Source organism: Lineus longissimus, chromosome 5, assembly GCF_910592395.1.
Source record: "Lineus longissimus chromosome 5, tnLinLong1.2, whole genome shotgun sequence".
Lineage (NCBI taxonomy): Eukaryota > Metazoa > Nemertea > Pilidiophora > Heteronemertea > Lineidae > Lineus > Lineus longissimus.
In genome coordinates this window covers 2,899,230-2,924,434 of record NC_088312.1, presented here as the reverse complement: position 1 = coordinate 2,924,434, position 25,205 = coordinate 2,899,230, and the positions used below count along the sequence as shown (strand labels likewise).

General features: G+C 41.9%; 3 protein-coding genes across 3 annotated transcripts; 1 reads left to right on the top strand and 2 right to left on the bottom strand.

Annotated features, from left to right (window-relative positions):
* Positions 1-1,688: 1,688 nt before the first annotated feature.
* LOC135487550 (alpha-ketoglutarate-dependent dioxygenase alkB homolog 3-like) lies at positions 1,689-4,397 on the bottom strand. Its single transcript, XM_064771335.1, has 7 exons — positions 4,125-4,397; positions 3,923-3,957; positions 3,569-3,616; positions 3,049-3,235; positions 2,521-2,730; positions 2,262-2,354; positions 1,689-2,025 (listed from the first exon to the last, which is right to left on the bottom strand). The coding sequence occupies exons 1-7, from the start codon at positions 4,302-4,304 to the stop codon at positions 1,951-1,953; spliced, it is 828 nt and encodes a 275-aa protein (XP_064627405.1). The 5' UTR covers positions 4,305-4,397; the 3' UTR covers positions 1,689-1,950.
* A 77-nt stretch (positions 4,398-4,474) lies between these two features.
* LOC135487551 (uncharacterized) lies at positions 4,475-7,026 on the top strand. Its single transcript, XM_064771336.1, has 8 exons — positions 4,475-4,735; positions 4,896-4,943; positions 5,185-5,261; positions 5,438-5,492; positions 5,686-5,860; positions 6,115-6,227; positions 6,387-6,488; positions 6,676-7,026. Exons 1-8 carry the CDS (start codon positions 4,607-4,609, stop codon positions 6,694-6,696), a joined length of 720 nt encoding a protein of 239 aa, XP_064627406.1. The 5' UTR covers positions 4,475-4,606; the 3' UTR covers positions 6,697-7,026.
* Positions 7,027-7,191: 165 nt separating this feature from the next.
* LOC135487549 (uncharacterized protein DDB_G0287625-like) lies at positions 7,192-24,304 on the bottom strand. The gene is made up of 12 exons (XM_064771334.1): positions 24,172-24,304; positions 22,453-22,580; positions 19,024-19,122; positions 16,946-17,047; positions 16,052-16,150; positions 15,828-15,926; positions 15,489-15,587; positions 12,331-12,429; positions 12,090-12,164; positions 11,665-11,820; positions 11,158-11,385; positions 7,192-10,966 (listed from the first exon to the last, which is right to left on the bottom strand). The coding sequence occupies exons 2-12, from the start codon at positions 22,573-22,575 to the stop codon at positions 8,714-8,716; spliced, it is 3,432 nt and encodes a 1,143-aa protein (XP_064627404.1). The 5' UTR covers positions 22,576-22,580; positions 24,172-24,304; the 3' UTR covers positions 7,192-8,713.
* Positions 24,305-25,205: the final 901 nt, after the last annotated feature.

Genomic DNA, 25,205 nt, shown 5'->3' with positions numbered 1-25,205 from the left:
AGGGTTGGAGGATTGGAGGATTGAGTATGTCCAGTGATGATCAATGGGAAAGAACAGCACAGTAGGATGGGACGAGATCAAACTGTGTGCAAGGGCAAGTGAGACAAAGTAAACACGACCTCTCCCACAGGGTCACTGCAGTCTCTATTTGTCCCCAATATTCGGTAGACTCTTTCACCAGTCTCCACCATTCACACATAAGAGACTGGTACTTGACGGCATTTCACTCGTCATGAACTAGATTTGGGGGCGTAAGCTTTCGGTGACCGGTCAATGGTAAAGATGATCAGTGGGAAAGACCCGCACAGTAGGATGGGACGAGATCAAACTGTGCAAGGGCAAGTGAGACAAAGGCACAACAAGGCATGGCCTTGGATGGGGTCATCCCAGGGTTGGAGGATTGGAGGATTGAGTGTCCAGTGATGATCAATGGGAAAGAGCAGCAGAGTAGGATGGGACGAGATCAAACTGTGCAAGGGAAAGTGAGACAAAGGCACAACAAGGCATGGCCTTGGATGGTATCTCAAGTCCAGGGTCATCCCAGGGTTGGTGGATTGGAGGATTGAGTGTCCAGTGATGATCAATGGGAAAGAACAGCACAGTAGGATGGGACGAGATCAAACCGCATGCAAGGGCAAGTGAGACAAAGGCACAACAAGGCATGGCCTTGGATGGTATCTCAAGTCCAGGGTCATCCCAGGGTTGGAGGATTGGAGGATTGAGTGTCCAGTGATGATCAATGGGAAAGAGCAGCACAGTAGGATGGGACGAGATCAAACTGTGCAAGGGAAAGTGAGACAAAGGCACAACAAGGCATGGCCTTGGATGGTATCTCAAGTCCAGGATCATCATAGGATTGGAGGATTGGAGGATTCAGTGTCCAGTGATGATCAATGGGAAAGAACAGCACAGTAGGATGGAACGAGATCAAACTGTGTGCAAGGGCAAGTGAGACAAAGGCACAACAATACCCTCTGATAAATCCACATGTGCAACGCAGGATTAGGGATGTTCTGTCTGTAATGATGATCAGTGGATGTTTTATCTGTGATGATAATCAATGGAGAAGACCAGCCAAACGAGAAGGGATGAGATCAGTGGTCTGCGATGGCAGACAGGACAAAGGCACAAACAGACGTACTCTCTTATGAAACCAAATGTGTGTCTCAGGATTGGGGATGTTGTGTCCCTAATGATGATCAATGAAGGAGACCAGTCTGGTAGGAAGAGACGAGATGGCAGACAGGACAAAGGCACAAACAGGCATGTCCTCTGATCAATCTACTGTATTAGAGATTTTGTCTCCTAATTTTCCAGCCGCTTGGCCCATTATGGACAGTTTATTTAAGACAGCACAGCGTCTGTTATTTGGTCTTGGAGCTCTCCTCATCGTCAGTAAGATGTGGGACGAAGGCACAACCAGACAATCAATGCTTTATCAAGGCTGTCCTTAGACAACCGCACAGGTTCATAGTCTTTGGTGGTCAACATGAGGTGTTCCCTTATCTGCCGATGTCATTCTTGTGAATGACTGGTATCAGACTGACGTATTTTCTGATTGATTGTCCTAAACGCCCAACATCATCATTGTGCTGTGCTACGTCGAATGTCCAATCTGACCTCATGGTGGTTGCCCGCTTTTATTCTGGTATTCCCAGGCCAACAGACAACAAACACACACTTCCAGATAAGTTATATTTTTCTATGTACATAATCATGCCATACACATTGATAGTTGAAATAATTCACACTAGTATTGGGCACCAATTGCAACTTGGTTTATCAGCATAGTGACACATGCGGCCAGAAGCAATAGCCTAAACAAAAAGGTTGACAGATTTTTACATCATTTTTGCTGTCAAGAGCACAAGGTGGGGAAAGATTACTGATTAACTTCAGAGGTTATGCTGTCCGATTTGTTAATGTCCTTGTATGTCTTGAGACCACATGTCATTCAGGAATAATAACTCTGAACGTAAGGTTTATCCTTGGGCCTTTGTCGTGATATTCCTTTGGTACTTTGTGCTGCAAATCAAGAGGAGAACATTAGCATACGCCTTTCGCACAGTTCAGCTTTCAGATATCTCAGGTCACCACAGCAATCCTAAGGCAGCAGTGAAATTAAAAACCACGGCTGTTCCTGCTAGCTTTACAATTTATGCAAACCGAATTTTCCCCACAGCGTGAATTTAACTCGCACCGCTTAAGTGTAATCAGATCTTCAGTGTTGCCAAAAAGTAAGTTTAACCTATCACTCTTACCTGCCAGTCGAGTTGTGTTGCACCCTCCATTATGAGCAGACTACCATGCGTCAGTGGTAACTTGAGATACTGGCTATTGTCATAGCTTTCACCCTGGAAGAAAAGGACACAGATATAAGAATTTTTGCAACCAAGTTAGACGAAATTGCAAATGATGAAATGAGGTTTAAGTCGGAGAACATTCTCAAAGTGCTTTCCATTTACTCCTAGCCAAAGCCAGAAATCTGTTTGCCTCAAATGATCACCATTTCAACCTTACCTCGGGGACATTTTTCCTGAGTTGAAAGAGTCGTGAATCACCAAACGATAAGGAAGCAATTATTGGATGGGTCCCTAAAATAGGCTCATCGTCAGCATGCCACGCTATACTGTCCTTTCCATCACGATATAGGTTTCCTAACATTGAATTGAACTGACACCCGGTCACTTCTTCTAAACGATCTTTGAGATTTTTGAGGAGGGGATACCACTGGAATAAAGGAGAATCAAATGTTAGTAGTCGCATGCATGTTGTGAAATATCAAGTTACCTGACCTTTTTTTGCTCTGACAGTGACACTGAATAAGTGGTCTTTACAGGCCATTCTACCTGGATATGATATTTCAGCGTTAAACCCATAAAGAAAGCCTTATGTTACCCGACAGTGCTAAAAATAGGGGGTGATGATTATGATGGCATTCCCTTCTTTAGGGGGACAATTTCGACTCTTGGTAACAGCACAGGTACCCTTCAAGTTTCCAAGTGGGGGTGCAGGTTCTTCATTCTACCAGGAGTCCTATTTTCTCACCTCTGGGTTGGGCACTTGGAGCACCCCGGAGTAATTGTATGCCAGGTCTCCATACCAGACTGTGAGCCGAGGTTCGACACTGTCATATTTTTTGTTTGTCTGCTGTTTCCATGGTAACTCCCCATGAAGTTCATGAAATATTTCACTAGCTTCTGACTCTTTGATGAATTCCGGGAAAAAACGTAATCTGGAGAAGAGAGATGGGAAAAAATTATAAAAGTGGGTTGTCAAATTGTACGCAGGAGATGAGAGTCTGGTATTCAACAACAAAAAAATACTCTAAAACTTGACAATCGACATCCAGTTATTCATCCTGACTGGAGCACAAGTGAACAATATCATTCCACAGATGACACTATACACATGACTGGATTCAGTGAAAGCGACATTGACAACAGTCTTACTATTCAACCATCTCAACGCTCACTACAAATCAGCTCCTTTAAAGGCGCAGAGTTTTATGAGATTTTATACAGGCTCTGTAGTTTTGAGTAGTATGAATACTTCATGGTTTTCTCACCTTGAAACACCTTCAGAACCATCACTAATGTCATATACACCAGGTTTCCTGAAGAAAAAGAAAATATGATATTGCAGAGAGCGCATCATCATGGCACTACAAAGTTGCGGATCTCCAAAACACTGCTTGAGGATTTACCAATAGGATGTTATCGCCATTACTCTCCAAAGTAATGACCCAATAATTTAAAATCAAATCAAGAATTGATTAGACTTGCAAGCTGAAAATCTACAAGGGCCATACCGATACATGCATGTGAAACACTCAAACTGTATTCATCAAACCAATACAGAAGAACCAATCACTGTAGACATCATGCAGACTTAGGCTTGGCTTAATCACCTCGACACTTACGTTATGCATAGTTCCGGTAACTTTGCTTTTATTCCCTGAAAGTGAAAGGACACAGAAAGTAATTTAGTTTAGACAAAATTCTTTACATACCGAAATGGAAAACAGAGAATTAGAACGTTTAGACGTCGTTTAGAGCCAGTCAGCACACAGCTTAGGCCTACTATTATCTAAATAGCAGTAAATCTCGCCATGGGACCCTCACCTCTGCTGGTTGTTGATACACAAACTTCTTTTGAAGTGCTGGTTGGTCAACAGAATTTGATGCAACCCAGGCAGGAGTTGGTGGCAATTTAGGCTTGTTTCTGTCCGATCGAGGCGCAGGTTTGGAGGGTCCAGCCCATCCGCCTTGTACACGGGCCTTTCTTCTTCTATCATCCGCCATCAAATTGGCAGAACTTTCAATATTAGAGGAGAAAACACCAAAACAATAAGACCAAAATGAAAGTTTTTTGTTGAATTGTTTGGCGTTATTGTCGCTTTTGTAAACTTGTAGATATTTCCACACCAGCCGGGCCTCTCGTGGGGATTCCCAGATTTGCAACACTGTATTTCCTTATTTAGTATTTTTAGATCTCTGTCACTTCCAATGACAGTTTAGTATGTCCAATAAATACCCCACTATTAATTATTTGTCAGCCAGTTCAACTTCTCTTCAACTTCAACACATCCCCAGAGTCTCCAACCATGTCGCTGTCAGACCCTGATCCTGATTATGTTGAGATCATTGAGCCAGTTGTCTACAAATTCTGTGATATTAAAGATCGGATGACCACAGCATGGCAAGAAGTATTCAAAGATGAAAGAGATATTGAGGTAGGTGCCAGAGTAACTCTACTAAACGATATGTGACACTGGGTCTTGGGTTACACACTTAACTGTGCTCAGATCAAGACAAGATTGGTGGGATATTCTGGCCAAGATGGTCTCCAACTCCACTCTCTAAGTGTAACCAAGCCTTCATTTTATTTCCCAGGTTCATAAGGGAGACATCTTCAAAGATGGACCAGCAGCTGATGCAATTGTAAGTATTCAGATAGCTAACCTGCCCCATCCCCCATCCCATCGGGAAAGATGAGTTATTGGAGTGATAAGAGACAAAACTGCATCTACAAAGGACGAAACCTCGGAAGATATGGTCTTCACATCTTTGTTGATGATGCACCTTATAGACTGAAATATGCCCTACTCTGTCATATAATCGACCTGCTGCAGTTGGTGAATCCCCCTTCCTCATCCCTGACATATGCATTTGATCATTCCAGGTATCTCCAGCCAATAGTTTTGGGTTCATGGATGGAGGTATAGACATGGCATATACAAGACATTTTGGATGGCAGCTGTAAGTTAAACTCGGAATAGCACACACTCTGGAAAATCTGTTCAATCACTTAAACCAATCTGTATCCTGTCATTATAATATGTGGCAGCATAGTTCCAAGTAACACTCCAATCATCCAAACTTATCCGCCACTTACAGATTTTTCAAGTCCTTTTGCATTTGTTTTCTGTTGTTAGGTCTGAGCGTCTTCAAAAAGTGATTAGAAAAGACTACGATGGAGAAGTTCTTGTGGTATGTATGACACATTTAGTTAGTCCTGGTCACAATCTTTCTGGAGCATCAGCCTTCAATAGCAAAACAGCCGACTACAGCAGTGTTGTGATATGCCTCGTTAAACTAACTCTGAAATTGGCCAAAGCTCGACTTGTCATTTGATAACAGAAGACAATCTCAACCAACTCATTGCTGATGTGTTTAATTCAAGGGTCAAGCAGTCATCATACCCACTTTTGAAGGGGAACCAGAAGGGGATGACTGGTCCCAGTACAACCAGGGACAAATGATAAAGTATCTTATCTGTGCACCAACCATGAGAGTACCTCTAAATGTGTCGGAGACGGCCAATGCTTTTTTGGCATTTAAGGCAGTTATTTTAGCAGGTAAGTTAAGCTTACTATGAAGGTATCCTTCTGGAGGAGTTTCAAGTTATTCCTGGGCTGGCCTTCACAAAATCACAAAAATCATACTTCCTGTATATTGAGGGCACATCAGGAATGTGCAGAAACAACTTATTGAGAGTTTGTCTATATTATAAATGCATCCTAGAACTGCCGTGGGTCTGCATTATCTCGAAACACTTTAACCGACATGCCCAGACTTTCTTGTATCCATCTCCTTATCATTTCCTCCTCAGTGAATAAACACAATGCCAACCTCAAGGACAACCAGGAAAAAATTCGAAGTGTGCTATGCCCCGGACTTGGGACAGCTGTGGGCAAGATGCCTGCAGACAGATGTGCATACCAGGTACAGTATGTAAGAACAAGTTCAAATGATTACTTTGTAGGATCTACTTGAAACCCCAGAAAAGACTATCGGAAAGTGAGTTTTTTTTGGCATAATTTGATTTTGGGATAATTTGAATATGTAAAATTTTATATTTAGATGTTCTAATTTCTCTTTCAGATGCTGACCGCCTACCAGATGTTCTATAAGGGTGAACTCTCCGACCTGAAGGAACCATCTCACTTGATGCATGTGCACAATCATCATTTTGATATGATCGAGGTGAGGACAGATTATATGGATTATATTCTATAGAAAGTTTTAGAAATGTAATGACAAAGACTAGGCAGCAATCTCTCTCCAAGATTTTATCTTTCAGTTTACTATTTCATGGAAGCTTCAGCAGCACAATGAAATGAAAAATAAATAAACATTATGATTCATGTACGCTCTACTCTATTTGTTTCAGTTCAAGAAACCCTCCACATAACGACCTGTGACCTCCTGCTCGCTAGATGCTACATTATGCAGTATTGTGATAAAATGAAATTGAAAAATTTAAAAGGCGCCAAAAATTTGCGGCTAACGATGTCTTAAGCATTCTCCTGTCATCCTGGGAAGTCTTCCTCAATAGTCTCCTTCCCTGGTAACATGTAGATGAGGATCGAGTATATGTGAAGATCAAGGACCCTAGCAGCAGCGGTTTCGTTCTTGCAAGAATGAGACTGCTGAACAACTTGTTTCTAAAATGCTCGTCCAGCCATGTAGATCTGGTCAGAAAAATTTTGTATTGTTAATAATAAACTCATATTGTTTGAAATATTGTTGCCTTCATTATCTTGGGGCAGGAAGCAAAGTGTCAGCCCCTTGGGCCCATACTGAACTTCCAGCGGTATATATTGCCTCTGTAGCCTCTTCCATGCCTGCTTGCAGGCTTTGGAGGTAATATGCTCATTTATTACAAGAAACAGGAAAAAAACTGGAGTCATCTGAAAGCTTTTATTTCATTTGCTAAGAATAATAATAAATAACAGGAACAATGAACTGGCTGCATAATGAGCCAACAAGACTCGCTCAATGTCTCGTGATAAAAACGGAATGGCTGAAGTACCGGATAAATCAAAACTCGCAACTATAAAATGTAAACGGGAATGCTGCAAGGACAATGTCACTACAATGCTATCATTCTTTGTCTGTCCCTCCACTGCTCAATCTTAATGTCCAAGGTCTCCGGTTCAACTGAGGAGCCGCGATGGTGAGAGATATTTTTGTCTCGAAAAGCAGATAGTAATCACTGGTTGCAGCATTTTAAACGGTTTGTTTGCGCGGTCCTTCAGGTGCAAGGCTCGGACAAATCAATTCCAATGCCGAAAGGTCAATACAAGGCCAGAAAAAATGAAAAGAGGACGGTTCAACTGTGGACTGAACTTGCACAGAGCTCCAAGATTTACACAGATTATAGGCTAGAGCTAGGTGGCCATGAAAAAGTTTCACAAAGTTGCCAATTGGTATCTACTATGTTTGACCACCGACTCGACCACCCCAAGCTCCCGCCTATAGTCCTTTTAAGGAGTCATGCTTTCAAAGATAAAGGGCCCTTACATTTCGAAATGATATCAATGGCAGCCATTAATGCTTGTCTACAAGAATGTACATATCATTAATAAGGAATATTTACAAATTCTACATACTGAAATACTTCAGTGAGTCCATCTGGGGTTCCATACTAAGATTTACACTGTGGTTGAAATTATATTCTACCCGTCATGTCATATAAATAATGTGCACATTATGCTATGGGAGGGAACTAAAGGTCGATAAACTTACTGATATGGAGGTGACTGAGAATATTTTGCCATACTGCCCAATCAACTGACTGGTTCTAAGCAATAAAGGGTACAGGCAGTACCAATCAGATTTGGTCAAAACAATTTCTTCATGGGCTGTTGATATTCAAATGTCAACACATTGACATTGGGCGGAATGCAAGTATCAGGAAATATGTACAAAGTGTGGAATAAATACAATCCAAATACAGTATCAAAAACTTATAACAGCTTCCAGTAACAATACACTAGGACATGCACACCATACAGGTCTAGTGTTATAAAATATATAGGATATAGACATTATGTATATTTTACAGCACTCCAAGGGAGAAAAATCTTGATGACTTACAAAAGTAAGACAACTTGAATTCATACAATGAAATTCATTCTGCATCAATGTACACCTTCATAAGAAGGAATCAAGCATCCCAATATTTCACTTAGCAGCTTGAGACCCGCTGCCTATTTTTCAAACTGTCCAGTCAAGAATGAGCTTTTTGACAGAAGTTATAAATAAATCACCAAAATATGATAAACAAGTTCCTGTTTGACATCAGATATTAGTGAAATATCCCCTTCCCCAAATTTGAAATGCATTAGACAATCATCAAAAATATATAATTTAAACAATCTTATTCAAATTTGAAAAGATAGCGATTTCTTTCAATCTCAAGTCTCTCACACATCAGTGGCAGTAACAGGCTCTAGTTTTCTCTCAACGTTGGGTCTTTGCCCTGGATTCACAAACTGTAATCGTCCATCATTCCTTGCAGGTGGGTGCTGCGGAACGCCCCGTCGCTGATAATAACGATTCATCTCCTGCGAAACGCGTTCATAATACTGTCGCTGATTCGACTCATTGTCCGAGGCACATGAAACGGGCGAGCTGTGGGCGCTGGGAAAGCTCTGATCAGTCGAGATGGACGTTGATGTGATGCTTGAAATATTATGACCAGTACTACAAGTTGAACCCGGGGTATTCGGGCTCCCAGATCCATTTTGTCTCGGAGTGGGCTGGACCTTTCCACCGTATATCTTACTGCTGTACCCAGAATCTGGGTTACTACCAGAGTCTGTTTTCTGATGCTGTTTTGGGACGATGTAAGCATAGGACGGTTCGCTACCACTATGGTTGTGGTTATCGTAATTAGCAGTGGAATGCTGCACATGATAATAGTTTCCGCTATTGTTAAAACTGTCACTATAGCTACTGTTAGCACTGCGGCTACTGTTTGCACCATTATGACTTCCAATCTGAATATGACCGTTATTTTTGTAACCATCGTTATTGTTATAACTGTTGTCTCTAAAGCTACTGTTCTTATTGAAACTGGTGTTTTGTTTCGTTACATCAAGGAGATTCGGATCAGATTTATGGCCCTCATTAGCAACAGGTGGAGCCCTAGCAACAGTCTTCTCCTGAATATGTCCCGGTGACCGATTGTCGTAATAATTGTCTCTATCATAAGGAAGGCCTTGCCTTGGATGCACAACATGCACATTACCATTTGTGTCCATCTTTTCAAACCTTTGAAGCAGATTTGGATCAAGTGTTTTCAGTGGCACATTCGGTGGATTACTAACATTTGGTGAACTTTTAGCACTTAAATCAGGCCTTGCTTCTTGTCCCTGATTCTTCTTCGGGGACAATTCATCCTGCGAATGCACTTTTCGTGGTGAATAGAATTCAGTTCTGTTTATCATTCTCAAGTCACCACTGGTGCCCTCAGAAAATGAGGTTGGCCGAAAGTTATGCCCATCCGGGCTAGTCCGTAATGGAGAAAATTTTTGCTCCTGGCCATCAAAAATTCTCTCTTGGTTAAAATGTTTTTCATTTTTTGGAGGCATGTCTCTTGGATATAAATGATCCAGCACCGGAACAGATCCTCGTCGCTCAGGATACTCTCTCTGAGGTGTATTATTCCTCAAATACTGATCCCTTGATAAGCTGTGCTCCCTCACTTGAACCCTCTCCCTTGATGGGTTAGCTTCTCCCCGACCGAACTGATCTGAATTTGATCCTCTCCGACCGAATTGATCAGGGACAGAACCTCTCCTGAACTGATCAGGATGAGGTTTTACTTGAACATAGTCTCTCCCAGGAACTCGTTCCCTCTCCTGGGCCATCTGATGCATAGGTTCTCGTCCAGTTGACTGCATCATATCCCTCCCTGACGGTATTTCCCGCCCCGCAGACTGAGACCGGTGAATCGTATCAGATACTTGCTCTCTCCCTATAACCGGTTCCCGTCCAGCAGACTGCACTCTACGCATGTTGTCATGCTCAAACTGCACCTTAACCATTGCCGGTTCCTTCCGCTGTGGCGGTTTCCTATCCCTCCTACGATCATCTCTAGCTGCCCGTGAGCGCTGCATAGAACGTAATTCTCTCAGCGCCACCTGGTGTGCCATTTCCCGCTCTGTCTTTTGCTTCTGATTGTATTCGGAAACCGACAATGTCTCGTCTGATCGTGCTCGGTACAGACGTCCTTCGACAATATTGTTGTAATTTAACGACTGCACCATCCCACCAGATTTATGTGGCCGTCCGTGTGTCCAATCAGCATCGTCATGGTGATGGCCTTTCACGACCCGCCGCTCCAGCGACTTCATGCGATCTGCTGTCCACGTTTTCAACTCATTCTTCAGACCATCAGAGTAATCTTCAACAAACTGCTCCTGGTATTGACGATCCTCCAAACTGCGTTGGTGAATACGTTCCCGACATGCTTCCTCATCCTCTTCGAACATATCGCCGACCTGGAACATCTGCTGCTGCCCTCTATGATCAAGCATGTCTATTCTTTCTGTCAACATCTTCCGAGCAACTTCAACGTGATTGTAGACATTACGGTTATCGTTCTCGATCCTCTGCTCGAATTGTTTCAAGGCGGGCGTACATTGGCAGACTGGGGCAAAGCCTACAGGACCCTGGAAAAGTACGTCAGATGAATAAGACACCAGCTGAGAAGAGATAACTTGTTTGAATATCTTAACTCTTCAAAGAACAGATTCAACAGTAAGAGGCTAGTTGGAAATGACTGCTGAAGATGATAGTTATCATGCATTTGGCTCTTAAAATCACTTTTATGAAACTATTCCGAGCACTGAATTGAGCTTACCTGTTTGACATTACCAGCAAGATCTCTGTAGTACTGGACACCTGGTCTGGGCACATACTGGTTGAAGAATCCAACAGTGGGCCGACCACGTTGTCCAGGCCGACCTGGTTGTCCCTGCTGGGCTTGTGCTGCTGGGCTAGCTTGGTGAGGTGATGGAGTCTGGCCTGGACCACCCTGCGGTGGGACACGCTGTGGTGGAGTTGGACCAGGAGAGGATTTCACCTTCGCCTGAAAAATTTAACTACTCTTTTACCAGATTGCCCTTGGAATAGATAGTTTGAGTCATAACTATTTACATGTACTTACTGAATACAGACTTGGCAAGGGCTGTTATTATGTTAGTTTGACATGTCTTACACACATCACAAGACTCTCTTAATGTCCTTATACAGACACCATACATGTTACACTGCCGGCAGGCCTTCCTTGACAACTTAATCATTGAATTACAAAACGGCTAATCATAGTTTACTGATGAAAAGCTTTGTTAATAGACTGACAACAAACCTTAGATTTCTTATTCTTCTTCCGAAAGAATGGAAACTTGGCCTTCTTGGTCTCTTTCTCCTCTGGTCCCTTGTCCTCCATCAGGTCTGGGTCAGACATGGTCACCGAGATCGTACGAGTCCCATCAAGGTCGTCTTTCTTCCCTCGGCGACGAGCCTGGTGATGCAAGAAGGCAACATTGGTACAAAACGAATGGAGAGCACATAAGCACCAGTTTAGCTCTATATTTGACAATATTTGGGCATATGTAATGTAGGAGGAAACCTACGCTGTTGAATAGAGTTACCCTCTCTATCACCTGAGAATACAAGAATTGACCGGGACTTGAAGCTGGAATCTCAGAGGTGACAGGTACTGATGTTTCCACTGTAACTCTCTTGATAGCCCAATATTGCTAAATACTGATGCACAAGATGACTATTTACCTTTGGCTTCAAGATGAGTTGGATGACTTCTGCATGGTCTTTCCTACGAGCCACATCAACAGCAGTTTCCCCTTGCTGCAAAAATAATCGAGATCAATGGATTAGATTATGACAAGGTCACTAGGCTAATAAACCCAACTGGCCCCAACCGTAGTGGCACACAAGTCCTTAGTTACACTCCTTGGAGCATAGAGAGAACACAAAAGAAGTTGAGCATCAGAAATGTCCTCATTCAGCGTACCTTGTTCCTGATGTTGGGATCAATGCCTGCTTCAACCACAAGCTTCGTTATCTTTCGTCTCTTGAGAGCTGCAGCAATATGTAGAGCAGTATCACCGTTCTGAAATGGTACATGAATGTTAGGACGGTTGGGGAATTTCAGCTTTTCTGCACTGACAGCAAAAATGAGTTACTTTTTGTTACTAGTTATTAGTTACTTTTGGTACTTTTGGCTAATACACCCTCCAAAAATCTCTTTCCTCGAACCATCGTTATAGCAACCCACTTACACTAACAGAGATTTTACACACAGAAAAAGTGCAGAAATTCATTATTTATGATCAATATTTTTTGATGTTGAGCACAATAGAAGTTGCTAAAGAGTTTCAACAGCACATACAAACAATAGCTATAGACAATACTACCCCAGCAATAAATGTTAGGCAACCCACTTCAAATGCTTCCAAACAATTTGTCAATTCAACAACCCCAAATAAGTGTTATAACCATAGCAACGGTATGCTCACATGACTAAGTTTTACATGCTTGATAAGCTTTACGTGTCTACACTCAGACGAGCAACAAATGAGCAAGTTTGGCAGTATCGCTAACATAGCTACCATATCAAGTGTGGAGCAGACGCAGTTGTTAGCCAGAGCACTACAGGTCAACCATCATGAATTTTGGATGGCCTGATTGTAGTATCACACAAAAAGACATTTTCTCGTCAGGCATACAACAGCTTGAACAGATTTCTTAAACTAGAATAAAGTCATATTTGATTCTAAACAGATGACATGGAGTACGAGACTCTCCAATTCAGACGTGGGAACAGCATCCGGTCTGATGGAACCAATCCCCTCTCTTCGCCATATTACCAATATCGTACCGAGAAATATGGATTCAGTGAAGCTACCGCCCTCTATTGTGGAGTTATGCAAATCGTTTTCGGATTATGCTTCATCGCCATCGGACTTGGCTGTTTCTTTCTGAACACTTGCATGGGTATCATATGCATAGGAATATGGGGCGGTGTGTTTTTCATCATAGCAGGACTCCTGGGAATATTGACAGTTTATCATGGAGGACGCAAGTATGTGATGACAACTATCACATTTTGTTTTCTAGCAGGTATGATAGCAGCAGCGGCCATCGTTTTTGGAGGAATCGCCATCGTGCTTGATCTCTCGGACACTGACTCGACAATACTTTGCCCAAGGATTGTACCGGTTAGTTCAAAAGCTGCCCGTGGAAAGATCGCACTGGATATTCTGTATGTTGTCTTCGCTTGCTGTGAGATTTTGATAACAATCGTGCAGGCCCTGAATTGTTATTCACGGAATGTCACGTTGCATAAGATGGGATGTCCCCGCTGTAAACATTGTCAAACCCTTAAAATTCTGATGGAGAAAAAACACCAAAAGTCAACAGAACGGAATATTGTTGTGCCAAAGTCAGGTGCGAACATTTTCATGGTACCAGAGCCTTCAGGAGCCAATATCATCAAAACAACAGAAGCACAGGCACCAGTCATAACAGATCCAGACCCGATCCAGAGTGAAGAGGTCGAAGACGCGAGATCTATACCTGAACACCAAGTTCAAAGCGGGGAAAATCCAGATCTAAGGAAGGGGCAGCTGATTCTGGATGAGAAAACCATTAACACTTTGAAGAAAAACAAGCAGCAAGTCTTGGTACTTCCAATCATTGTACCGATGAACCAAGCAAAGGGAGAGTTACCTGGGAACTCAAAGCTTGTTAACCAAGATGAAACCTTGTGTCAGAGACCAGTGCACCCAGTACAGCAGAGGCCAGCATCGCCTGTACAGCAGAGACCGGCATCACCTGTACAGCAGAGACCGGTGTCGCCTGTACAGCAGAGGCCGGTGCCCATTGTCCCAATGAACCAATCAAAGGTAGCACAACCTGGATACCCAAAACGTGTTTATCAAGATGAAACCTTGTGCCAGAGACCAGTGTCGCCTGTACAGCCGGGGCCAATCTACCAAAATAGGCCACAAAGACAGCAGTCAGCAAGCCCATCACCAGAGCATGCACCAATATTCTGGGGCCAGCCGGTAACTCTAGACAAGCCTCTCGACACGGATAAGCAAATTTCCGCTGATACACTGCCCTTGGACAGAATGATCCAAACAGAACAGCAGACGGCCTACATCAATCCGAAAAAACGGAACGTACCAGCTCCTCCTCCTGTTCCCACTAAACCGGTCATCAAGAAGCAAGTCACAAAAGGGAGAGATAAGCCACATTGGTGCCACAGCCAGGGAGTGTGGCAAACAGATCATGAGGAGCAGGAACAAGCAATGGACATAGATGGACACAGCAATGACAGTTTTGATGCTAAGCTTTGACGGCCTGCACGATGGTGACAAAACTCAATGATAGCTTGGCAATAACTCTCATTTTCTATTTGCTCGTAATATTTTTAAAGTGTTTATACACAATTTTTCCCACTGCATTGTTATTTCGAATAATTTCATAAGATTTTAATGAATTTAGTAGGACTGTTTGTACAAGGGACCATTCTAATCGCTAAAATTGTTCTGCAGACAAAATGAGTAAAGACAACTTCTAAATGCATACCAGTTGCATATGATACAAACACACACACAAAAGAGACTTCAGAGTCAATATGATTGGTATGCAACATCTAATCCAAATACATCTTGACCCACAAAGAGCTCGACATCCCGAGACTCAGTGATACAAACCACAGAGGCTGGATTACACTGGTGGCAATTGAAAAGAACAACATAAGGGACAAAGGGACTTGTAGACCATCAGTTATTGACACACAAGTTCTCTGTGTACCTATTGATATTTGATTCTTCTATTCAAATTTTTCACTATCAATTATTAACGCACTTATGAATTTAGAATAAAGAAACCGATATTGCATATCTTTTGACAAATACACGACAGTTCTGCTCCCTGAAGCACTCATGGTAAACTCGATCACTTTCATTAAGATTCTAGTCTATGAAGTGCTGCCACCTACCCAAAGGTGCATCGCACTTGGTCTGACATGGAAAGGTCTTGACTAGAGAAGTTGGTACTTCTTTCCTGTTCAGAATCCCGAGTAGCAAGGAAATATGTTCCCCAATGACCATGACAAAACCCCCCACCCCCCCAAAGGATCTACAGCAAGCGTGACTTTACCTTGTTTTGTTCGTTGATCCGGGCACGAGCACTCATGAGAATGCGAGTGACGCCAGCATGACCATACCGGGCAGCAGTGTGGAGGGGGGTGTCACCATACTGGAAGGAAAAAGAATATGGGTTACCCATGATAAAGTAGGACAAATCTTAGCGGACACTTCTGTTAGCAGCACACCCTACCTGTTAAGGACGCTGAATTTGTCATTGGTAATCTGGAAACCCCTCTATTGAGGACAGCATTTGTCAGTTCCAGGGGTATGCTGTATATAGATTAGGTTTTACTGTTTTGATATTCTCCCAGACCAATGAAGGTAGAGGAATTTAAAAGTTAGTACATACATTGTTTTTCATGTCAGCATTGGCATTGCCATAGAGGAGGACCCTGGCACTCTGGTTGTGACCATTCTGGGACGCAAGATGGAGAGCTGTGAAACCGGACTGAAATGAGAAAAGAAGATGATGAGAGGGGTCACTCCAGTATGTAGTGCAGCCTTGTACCCTCCAGTGGCAGTGGGTACAACGAACTCAAATAAAATAACCTTCAAAAATGTGAAGACTCGTACCTTGTTTGTGAGGAAGATTCTAGCCTTTGCCTTGATGAGCATATCTAGAGATTCACTGAACCCATTCCAGGCAGCCTCGTGGATGGGGGCATTTCCATGCTGAAAATGTATTTTCAAGATATCAATATCAACATCTCAAAGAATTTTCCAAGATGTGACAACAGAAAGCAATATAACACATGATACAACTAACGAAACATTGGTTACTAACGAGAGTTTATGAAATATGTAATAATTTAAGATCAAAGTGAAAATTCCTGCCCAATATTTATTTGACAAAGAAACATAAACTCGCTCGAGCATATTTTGCTGGAGAAAGCTGTGCACCAAGGACTCAGACTTAAAGAAAACAAGAGTAATGAGCCATATGGCTAATTACCCAGAGACCTAACCCATATTAGGATTATAATATAAACCCTTATTGTAGACCATTCAATAACCAAAATATTGCCATGATTAGGATCAATCAATACAAAAGCATATGGATTACTAATTCAGGTCCTTTTTGTCCAAAATAATGGAAAAATGAACCCCCAGGTTGCTACACTAACTATTTGCGACAGGTAAGGTCACAGAATGCTTCAACGTTAGGAGAAAGTCAGAGAATAAGCTGATTGATTAAGATAATCCTGCAAGATCAACTGATCAGCTGGGCCAAGGTACTTCTTTTTAAACCTCAAAGGAAACTAGGCCTATTCCTCAGTCAACAAGTCCATTCACTTCCTTCATACAAGCTTTTCTTTCATATGACCCATAGTTTTATATACTGCCAACGTTATCATCAAAATTCATCCTTTTTTTCATCTTCATGATATCAGGTTAGTCGGTAATCTTGGCCAACATTCGACAAAATATTTCTTCTTCAATTGTATCTAGATCCGCCTTGACCCTTACCACTCTATCCTGGATATCGAGGAGACACTCTCTCGCAAGCAGAAGGTTGATAATCTCACGGTGGCCCTGAGAAGCTGCTCGGTGAAGAGGGGTGTAGCCCATCTGCAAGGAGATGAGTTGAACATGAATACAAGATCATATTTCCGAAAAACATTAGACAGGGGCAGATATTGTGATTTGCTTACGTGGACAAAATCCTTTGGACTGGAGGACCGCCAGCAGATCATGCGTGATAGAGAGTTTATTGGACATGTACTAGGTCACCACTATCAAATTCTTATTTCGATTTCTAATATTTGTTTATCTCAAAATATCCTGTTATCAATCGGAGAATATGGATTGAATACGCGTTAACTTTCTAAATTCTCTTCGGTCAGACCCATCCAATTATCACTGGAGCTAGATCGCCATTGTGGGCAAACTGGAATAACCACAACAAAGATCGCTTGACCCCAAATTAGGCTATACACCCCGACCTTTATTGCCAAAAGCATTCATTTCCGACATTAAATTTAACGGCCAGGAAATTCAAAAGACCGCAATAGAATGCGCTAACACTGAAGTGACAAATATTCAGTCCAACACCTGCGTATACAGATCTGCCTAACTGTGCAACATTTGACCTGACTTGCTCATTGTTGTACGAAAATAATTTTAGGGGGATCGCTATAATACTCTTGAAATTGTCAAGAGGTGCTGCGTATGAGAACTATTATGAATTTTTATTTCTTGAGAGTCCAATTCTTGTAGGTGAGACGGGTAAACTACATTATAGTGAAGTGCTGAGCAAATTCCTCGGGCAATGTGCTTGACCTCATTCATATTCCATGATAGGTAGCAGTGGTGCTGGGACAGCACTGACAGTGAGTGACATGTATCCCGTAGGGTTCTATTGATGTTTGATTGATTCAGTAATTTCCTGACCAGGGACAATGCAGCAGCAGAGGGAGACAGTATGTTATATCAAGAGGTCTATGAATACTTGGTTAATATGAATTAGTTGGACATTTTTCTTTTGAATAGCCAGCCCAAGATTTTTTTGTCCCAACAAAATGGCCACATTGATGAGTTATTCCAAGATCATAAGAATACTACACATAAACGAATTCGCTGGCTCTAGGCAAATCATTTTTCCACAAATAAACTTCCTAGGACAGCAATATCATTTCAGTTGTCATGGACCTATAGCAGTCCTTCCTATTGTGTGCAGAAAATGAATTAAGTAAACATGTCCGGTATGTACTGGATTGTCCAAAACTACAATGTCACAAGTTTACTTTGATAATTTCATTTCGCCCTGGGATATTTTAACAAGTTTTGTAAACCTATATTTTCATTGCTTGTGCATGAAATCCTGGAGAAATTAGATCAGCAATCTACGTGTTATTGACAAGACGGTTAAACCGAGCACCGGTTGCCTGAAGCGGATCTTTATTTGAGCGGAAGCTTAGGCCTATGTTTAGGTGACAAGTTCACCACGCGTAAAGCAGTTCATTCACGTTGAATCCTTCTTTATCCTGACCTATATAGAAGTATATGTCGTCAGTTGTGTTTTGGCACCTGTCATGAATACAGTACAGTCTCATATGAGGAAACAATCACATATAACCAAACGCACCAATTTATTTGATTTCATTCAACATGCTGTTGCATACAAACATGCCACCACAACCCCACACAGGCAAAACAGTGCATACACACAGGCAACTACAGTACATACACACAGGCAACTACAGTACATACACACAGGCAACTACAGTACATACACACAGGCAACTACAGTACATACACACAGGCAACTTCAGTACATACACACAGGCAACTACAGCACATACACACAGGCAACTACAGCACATACACACAGGCAACTACAGTACATACACACAGGCAACTACAGCACATACACACAGGCAACTACAGCACACACACACAGGCAACTACAGCACACACACACAGGCAACTACAGCACATACACACAGGCAACTTATTCGATGTAGTCCATGCAATCCTGCAGCCACCAAAGATAAAGAGTTGCCCACTTAAGTAACCATACATGTGCCGTTGATCTTTTTACTTACATGATCTTGTGTATTGACATCAGATCCAGCATCGAGAAGAATTTGGGTGACATCAGGGAAGCCATGGTAGCAAGCCAGATGCAGGGAAGACCTTCCTTCCTGAAGCAAGATAAAAGTGATAGATGTTACAACCTTTCAGACAGGAGTATACTTCCAAAATGATCCCCAGGATATTGTCATTGTAACACCAGAAAGGCAATGACCATGCAGACACAATTGACCGGAGGGAAAACTTGGAGGGGGGGGGGGGGGGAGGCAGCAGCACATATCTAAAGTCTGAATATATTCTATATTGACCTTATTTACATGAAACGATTCCTCCAAACAGAGGTTTGAGTCCACTCTAACAGCTGCACCTACAACCAATGACAATGCTCTCGAGATTCAACGGGAAACCACCAAATATCGAACCAAAAGTGTGGCAACTTGTATGGCAAATTATCACAGGAGTGGGTTCAATGCAGTGGAACCCATAATGAACCACTCAGTCGCCAACAGTCATGACTGAGTTGAGTTACATGAAGTCCCAATTTCCAATTTCCCTGATACCAACCAACCAACCATCATTTGTGTTAAAAGTCCTCACTACAAATTGATTTTTTCCTTATCATTAATTTTCCATATTGCACTGACAATTTTATTTAGTAACTTGTATAATCAGTCATCGTTTAGCTTGAAATCTCCTGTAATAAGATATGAAAAATCGTCCATCAAAGTAGCCAATACATATCTTGTACAATTTGAACCAGCAATGTGTATACAGAACAAGTACATATTGTACCATGTGTACCCCCAACAGTGACCATGAATCAGGCACTACGATCCAGTTGAATGCTATGAGGGTCATGACCCTCTCAGCTTGCGACAGAGGACACCCCGCTTGGCTTATTCACAATCATCTCTTCAAACATGATTACATTGTACCATGAGTACATCATGTGGTTTTACCAAAAAACTGCCTAACATTCAAATCTCAATGCTCCTCAATGCTTTAAATCATGGACGATCCCGACGACAAAGCAATATTTGTCAATGCCAATTACGGCAAATCGATTCTGATATTTGAAAGATATGCAGAGTTCTCCACAGGGTTTTCACAAAGTAGGGTTGTCAACACAAGGTATAGGGTGGCCAGCAATTAAAAGTTAGTGGCCCTAAAGAAACTACCTTAGACGATAGGTACTTGAAATATTGAAATAATCCGCCTAAATGTTTGTGTCCTGTTTGAGTGTAAACATTGTTCTTTCTAATAGAGAGGTTTAGCATGCTTCATTCACATCCAAGAAGTCATTAGGAAATGCTAGGGCCTATGTTGTGCTTGCCAAATCTGGCGGATAATTGTACAGCTATTTCGACATTCAAGTGGTAGACGCTATTTGGGTTTGGTCGAGTGAGAAGCATAGAAATAATTTAGGCACTTAGCATGTACAGCACGTCTTGTACAAATATTGTCAAGTAAAAGTATATCTTTTATACACAATGACATGTCCTGTTCCTTTGAATTATTTGAATTTAGTGTTCCTGTTCAACTCCATATTGGCTTGTGAAAGGAATATTAAGGGTAAATACACCACAAACCGCCTACTTTTCTATTACGGGGACATGAAGTGCCATACTGGGCCTGATGAAACAAACATACATTTCGCGAGTACACTGACATACTTTCGATTCATTCCTTTCTCTGCTCCGCCAGGCCTTAGAAATGTTTACCATGACTGGTACAATTCCGAAAATTGTGGCCCAAACTAAGTTCTAAAACTCCACAAATATTGAATTAAGAGCCGAGTGTCAAGTAAGGACAGTCTGAGATTAGTGAACTGCCTGTTTGCAGGTACACACCCGATCATAACCAGTGTTAGTGGTTTGGCAGTGTTTTCGAAATCAATCAAGAGAATCTAAATTCTTGTCAGACATCAGGGAAACAGCAAACTAGATGTAATATTATGATAATACCAGATCTGCCCCCTTCACTGACCAACTTCTTTAAACCACATGAAGACAGGTACAAGACAGAGGGACAACTTCATGGTAATCTGGTTTTTCTGTTCGAACATCATAAGAAATCCTGTTGCCAACCTGGTCAAAACAGAAACAAAGTCCAACTAAGTGTGTCGAGGATATTTGAGGTGCTGATCAAGGGAAGTCTTCGAAGGCCAGCAGGATCCAAAACTCTCCTCTCTGCGCTCACTCTTACACATTCCCACTTGATATTCATACCAGCTGTCAGACATCATCCTCAAGTGGTCTGACAATTGTATCCAAGTGCTGATAGCCGCACTACAATACCAAAGGTCTCCAATTTCTAAAAGTAGATCGCTGGATGATAATTCAATAATGATCTTGGTTGCTATTGTTATTTCAACTTCAAAGGTGTTCCAATAGCTTGTACAAATTATCGGAAATGATACACAAAGTTGCCAACCCTTTGTTGGCCACAACCACTGTTAGCATACCAAGGTCACTCACATGCTCCTTCCACTTGCATGTTACAACTTTGGACGTACTAGTCATGAAGTTATTGAGAGTGAACATACATCAAACGTTGTACATGACCTTTAAAAGGCTAACAACGATCACACTATGTTGCATATTTGCTAAAGATTGACTCGTTAGGTTTCTTTTTGAGATCAAAAGCGGTTTCCATTCCATGCGATAATCTGAAAATTGATGCAAGATTAGGCTTATTGATCACAAACCAGTCAATTTGGGGTAAAAAATTGATGAAGATTGATAGAGCCTTACTACATGTGCTAAATTGTTTGTCTGAAACTATACATTAGGATTATCCATGTTGTCATGACGATATAATTATCCGATTGTGAAAATGAATTATGTTTCTTTCTCCAATAAAAAGCTTTTTTTGCACTATTGCACTACTGCACTGAGAAAGAGAAACCTTCATTCAGTCATTTTCACTTCAGCTCAACTGAAAGATTTTGATCAAAACCAGGACTATGTCCTGAACCACATTGTTGTGACAAGTCATGTTAGCCAGTCACACCCACCCCAGACACCAGGTCTCATACTGACAATTCATCGCAAGTCACCATGAAATCAGATTCCCAGTGAGGTGATGAACATCCTTGTGTACAAGAATAAGGTTGATTTTAAAGTCTCAAGCTAAACATAGCCATAAGAATTAGCATTGGCAACTTTGAAGAAGATTTGCCAATTGAATATAATTCATTCAATGGCAACTTTGAACTGTAAATTCAGATATAAAAGTACTGGATGAGGTGGATAAGTTGAGAGGATCAAGACAATCTACAGTCTGAGAAAAGTGAAGTTCTAAGTCGGAGGGAATGTATCTGAGACTGAGAGATTCAATTACCCTGCTCTGTACAACAAGAAGAAACCCCCAAGCTTAGCGCCTGGAGACTTTTGTGCCAGACTCAGTCTCACTCTCCGACAAAATGACAGGGTACTTACATTGTCTGTATCGTAGGTATTGGCCCCAGCTCTGAGCAGCTCCTCCACCTTATCAAACTGTCCCTTGCTGGCGGCTAGGCGGAGCTTGTCAGCAAGGGATGCCATGCCAAGGTTAGTGGCCATCAAAACTGAAAAGAGAGAATGACAAACATCATCAATGATGGTATGTTCAGATAGTTCACCTTGAGTGAGTTCGACATGGGGTAACAAAGCTATGATCATTACTAGGGTCCAAATCCACAATCTTTGGTTGAGAGTAAAACTGCTCCTGACAATAACCATTATCATCCCACAGAATGTGCCACAGAGCTGTAGGGGGTCATCATGGTCATGGCATGTTTTTCATGGTATGCACCAACAATTATGCAGACTTGTCATCAACAAGGGTTGTCATATTGTATCGACACATGTCTAATGAAAGATGTTTTGCGACAGGTTTGCTTAAAGGTGAAAACCGATTTTTCTTTGTGATGACAGAATCATACAGGAAAGACTGCCCATGTGACGACCACTGCGTCAAAATCAACGACCACAATAACATAATGAAGAATCATGCCGATATCAGTATTGACGACAGTTGAAAAGCTAAATTAGAATGTAATGCAGAGAGCTTTATACAATATTTGACAAAAACAAAGGATCCTTCAAAGTATAGTCTAGGTAGTTCTTTGGCCAATTTGCATTATCCCTATTGCCTTCAGCAATGCCTTTTCTTAAGGCATGATGTCAACTCATTGAAAGGCACATGCGCTTATCCATAACACATGGACATCATGATCCATTGCAGGGCTAGGACAGTATCATCTCAGCTATGGTATAGGCAATACTGCCAGAGCCGAGCACTAAGTCTATAGGTGAAATGCAAGATGAATACAGTACTTACACATCTCAGCACAGTTAGAGGTATGAACCACACTAATCCTGTCTACAACATTCAAAGCAAAAACTGAGGTGAAATCCTTGTCATTGCGGGACAAGGGAAAAGGGCTTGTATAATCCAAAATGATCAAACTCAAAATGATCTACAGGCTAAAAGGCCCAGTCATCCCCGAGGCCTAGGTTAAAGCTGTCCTGCTGTTGATCACAACTCAGCCCTGCATCAGGAAACTAATCCTTTTGTTTTATTATAAGATGAAGGTAACGAAGCATACAAATCTGTAGGGACAGAAAGTGTCAACCCAACAGGACTATAACTTAGAAGATCAAAGAGCCCTTAAATATTATAATCAAGCTATTGTTTAGAGCAGCTGAATGTAATCATAGCTACATGGGTAATTATATTATACAAATCTTGGTCTTATTCATTACGGAGGTGTCAGAATATAACTTTGTTGTAGTTTGATCCCCAAAATTTAACCTTTCTCATTTGTGCATGACGATGCAGTGTTTTCTTTGAAGGAGATATGCATTGGAGCCATGGAGGTCATTTCAATTATAATTACAGCATTTCAATCCCCCAGTTTAGGCCATACCCTTGTTGATAATCAAATTCTTGGTTCCAGGCTGTCAGTGTCACTGAAACATCTTCTCTCCACACATACATGCATAAAGCTACCACAATACCTCATGATACACAACACTGTGCACAACTGTATGCAACACTGTGCACAACTGCATACAACACTGTATCCCGATAGTGGCGCTTTGGACATCGTCGAAAAGTTCGCATAACATCCACTTTTTGTGGTCATTTATGAACCAAACCCTTAAAATTCTTACCTAATACACCTTTACGTATGATATCCTAAAATCAAATCAACAGATAAATCCATAGTTGGCACGAAATAAAACTTTTAAAACGAATTTGTTTGACGACACATTCAAACTGCCTAACGAAGCGCCGTTGCACAGTTCGGCATCTCCATGGCGTAGTGTCATCTATCATTTCGCTCCCTGACGATTTCGCCCCCAGTCGCTTCGCTCCACATCGTAGTCGTTTCGCACGCGCAACTGCATGTGTTCTTCAGAAGACAGTCTACAATTCTTTTAGCATTGTGACAGCTACTGTCATAAGGTATAGTTTAGGCCATTCCCTTGTTGATAAACAAATTCTTGGTTCCAGGTGGAACGCAAAGGAACTACAAAGGGAGACGAAAGGAAGAAGCTATCATGGGGGCTTATACCGGCAATGACTACGAAGAATTTTGATACTGGTTACTGGTTTCCACAGATGAAGTCAAACTAGCCACCGAGAGGAGGAGGTCCGGGGGGTTCGACTACCGCTAAATCATCACTTTATGGTAGTCCCCGAGCAGCAGCAGCCCAAAACAATCGGATCCATGACTGTCTGATTTCTAGAAGTGCAATATAAATAATAAAATAATGACGCCCTGTGGACGATAAATCTTCCGAGGCCGTTAATGTCCCCGATGGGTCGTAACCAACTGCCACTGAAGCCATAGTTGGATGCTTGCACCATAGCAGGTGCCATTGGCTTGCCGAGGACTCGCCCAGGAGAGCAATATCCACAACCGATAAATAACCCCGACCCGACTCCCATATAACGCGCCAATACGTTTAATTCTACCAACATTGCAGAACATTAAGGGCCATAACAGAAAACATTAAGCAGTCCGCTCGTTCATCAAACAAATGTTGTGTGATAAAATAATTATACCATGGACTAGCTTACCTAATGAGACGAGGTCGGAGAGATGCCAAATTCGTTCGTTTTTTTACGTATCCATGTACATTACCAGACATTATGATGGGTCTCGGACTTTTATTGGTCCAAAGGAAAAGCTATGCTGGCG

Bases quoted from the DNA above. Each gene is read 5' to 3' on its own strand.
- LOC135487550 (XM_064771335.1), bottom strand. From the start codon at position 4,304: ATGGCGGATGATAGAAGAAGAAAGGCCCGTGTACAAGGCGGATGGGCT. The intron at 3,617-3,922 runs GTAAGTGTCGAG...CTTTTTCTTCAG, and splicing joins TTACCGGAACTATGCATAAC to GAAACCTGGTGTATATGACA. The intron at 2,731-3,048 runs GTGAGAAAATAG...CCTTTATTCCAG, and splicing joins TCCAAGTGCCCAACCCAGAG to TGGTATCCCCTCCTCAAAAA.
- LOC135487551 (XM_064771336.1), top strand. From the start codon at position 4,607: ATGTCGCTGTCAGACCCTGATCCTGATTATGTTGAGATCATTGAGCCA. The intron at 5,493-5,685 runs GTATGTATGACA...GTTTAATTCAAG, and splicing joins ACGATGGAGAAGTTCTTGTG to GGTCAAGCAGTCATCATACC. The intron at 6,489-6,675 runs GTGAGGACAGAT...TATTTGTTTCAG, and splicing joins ATCATTTTGATATGATCGAG to TTCAAGAAACCCTCCACATA.
- LOC135487549 (XM_064771334.1), bottom strand. From the start codon at position 22,575: ATGGCCACTAACCTTGGCATGGCATCCCTTGCTGACAAGCTCCGCCTA. The intron at 11,821-12,089 runs GTAAATAGTCAT...TTGCATCACCAG, and splicing joins AACTCATCTTGAAGCCAAAG to GCTCGTCGCCGAGGGAAGAA. The intron at 10,967-11,157 runs GTAAGCTCAATT...GTACTTTTCCAG, and splicing joins TTGCTGGTAATGTCAAACAG to GGTCCTGTAGGCTTTGCCCC.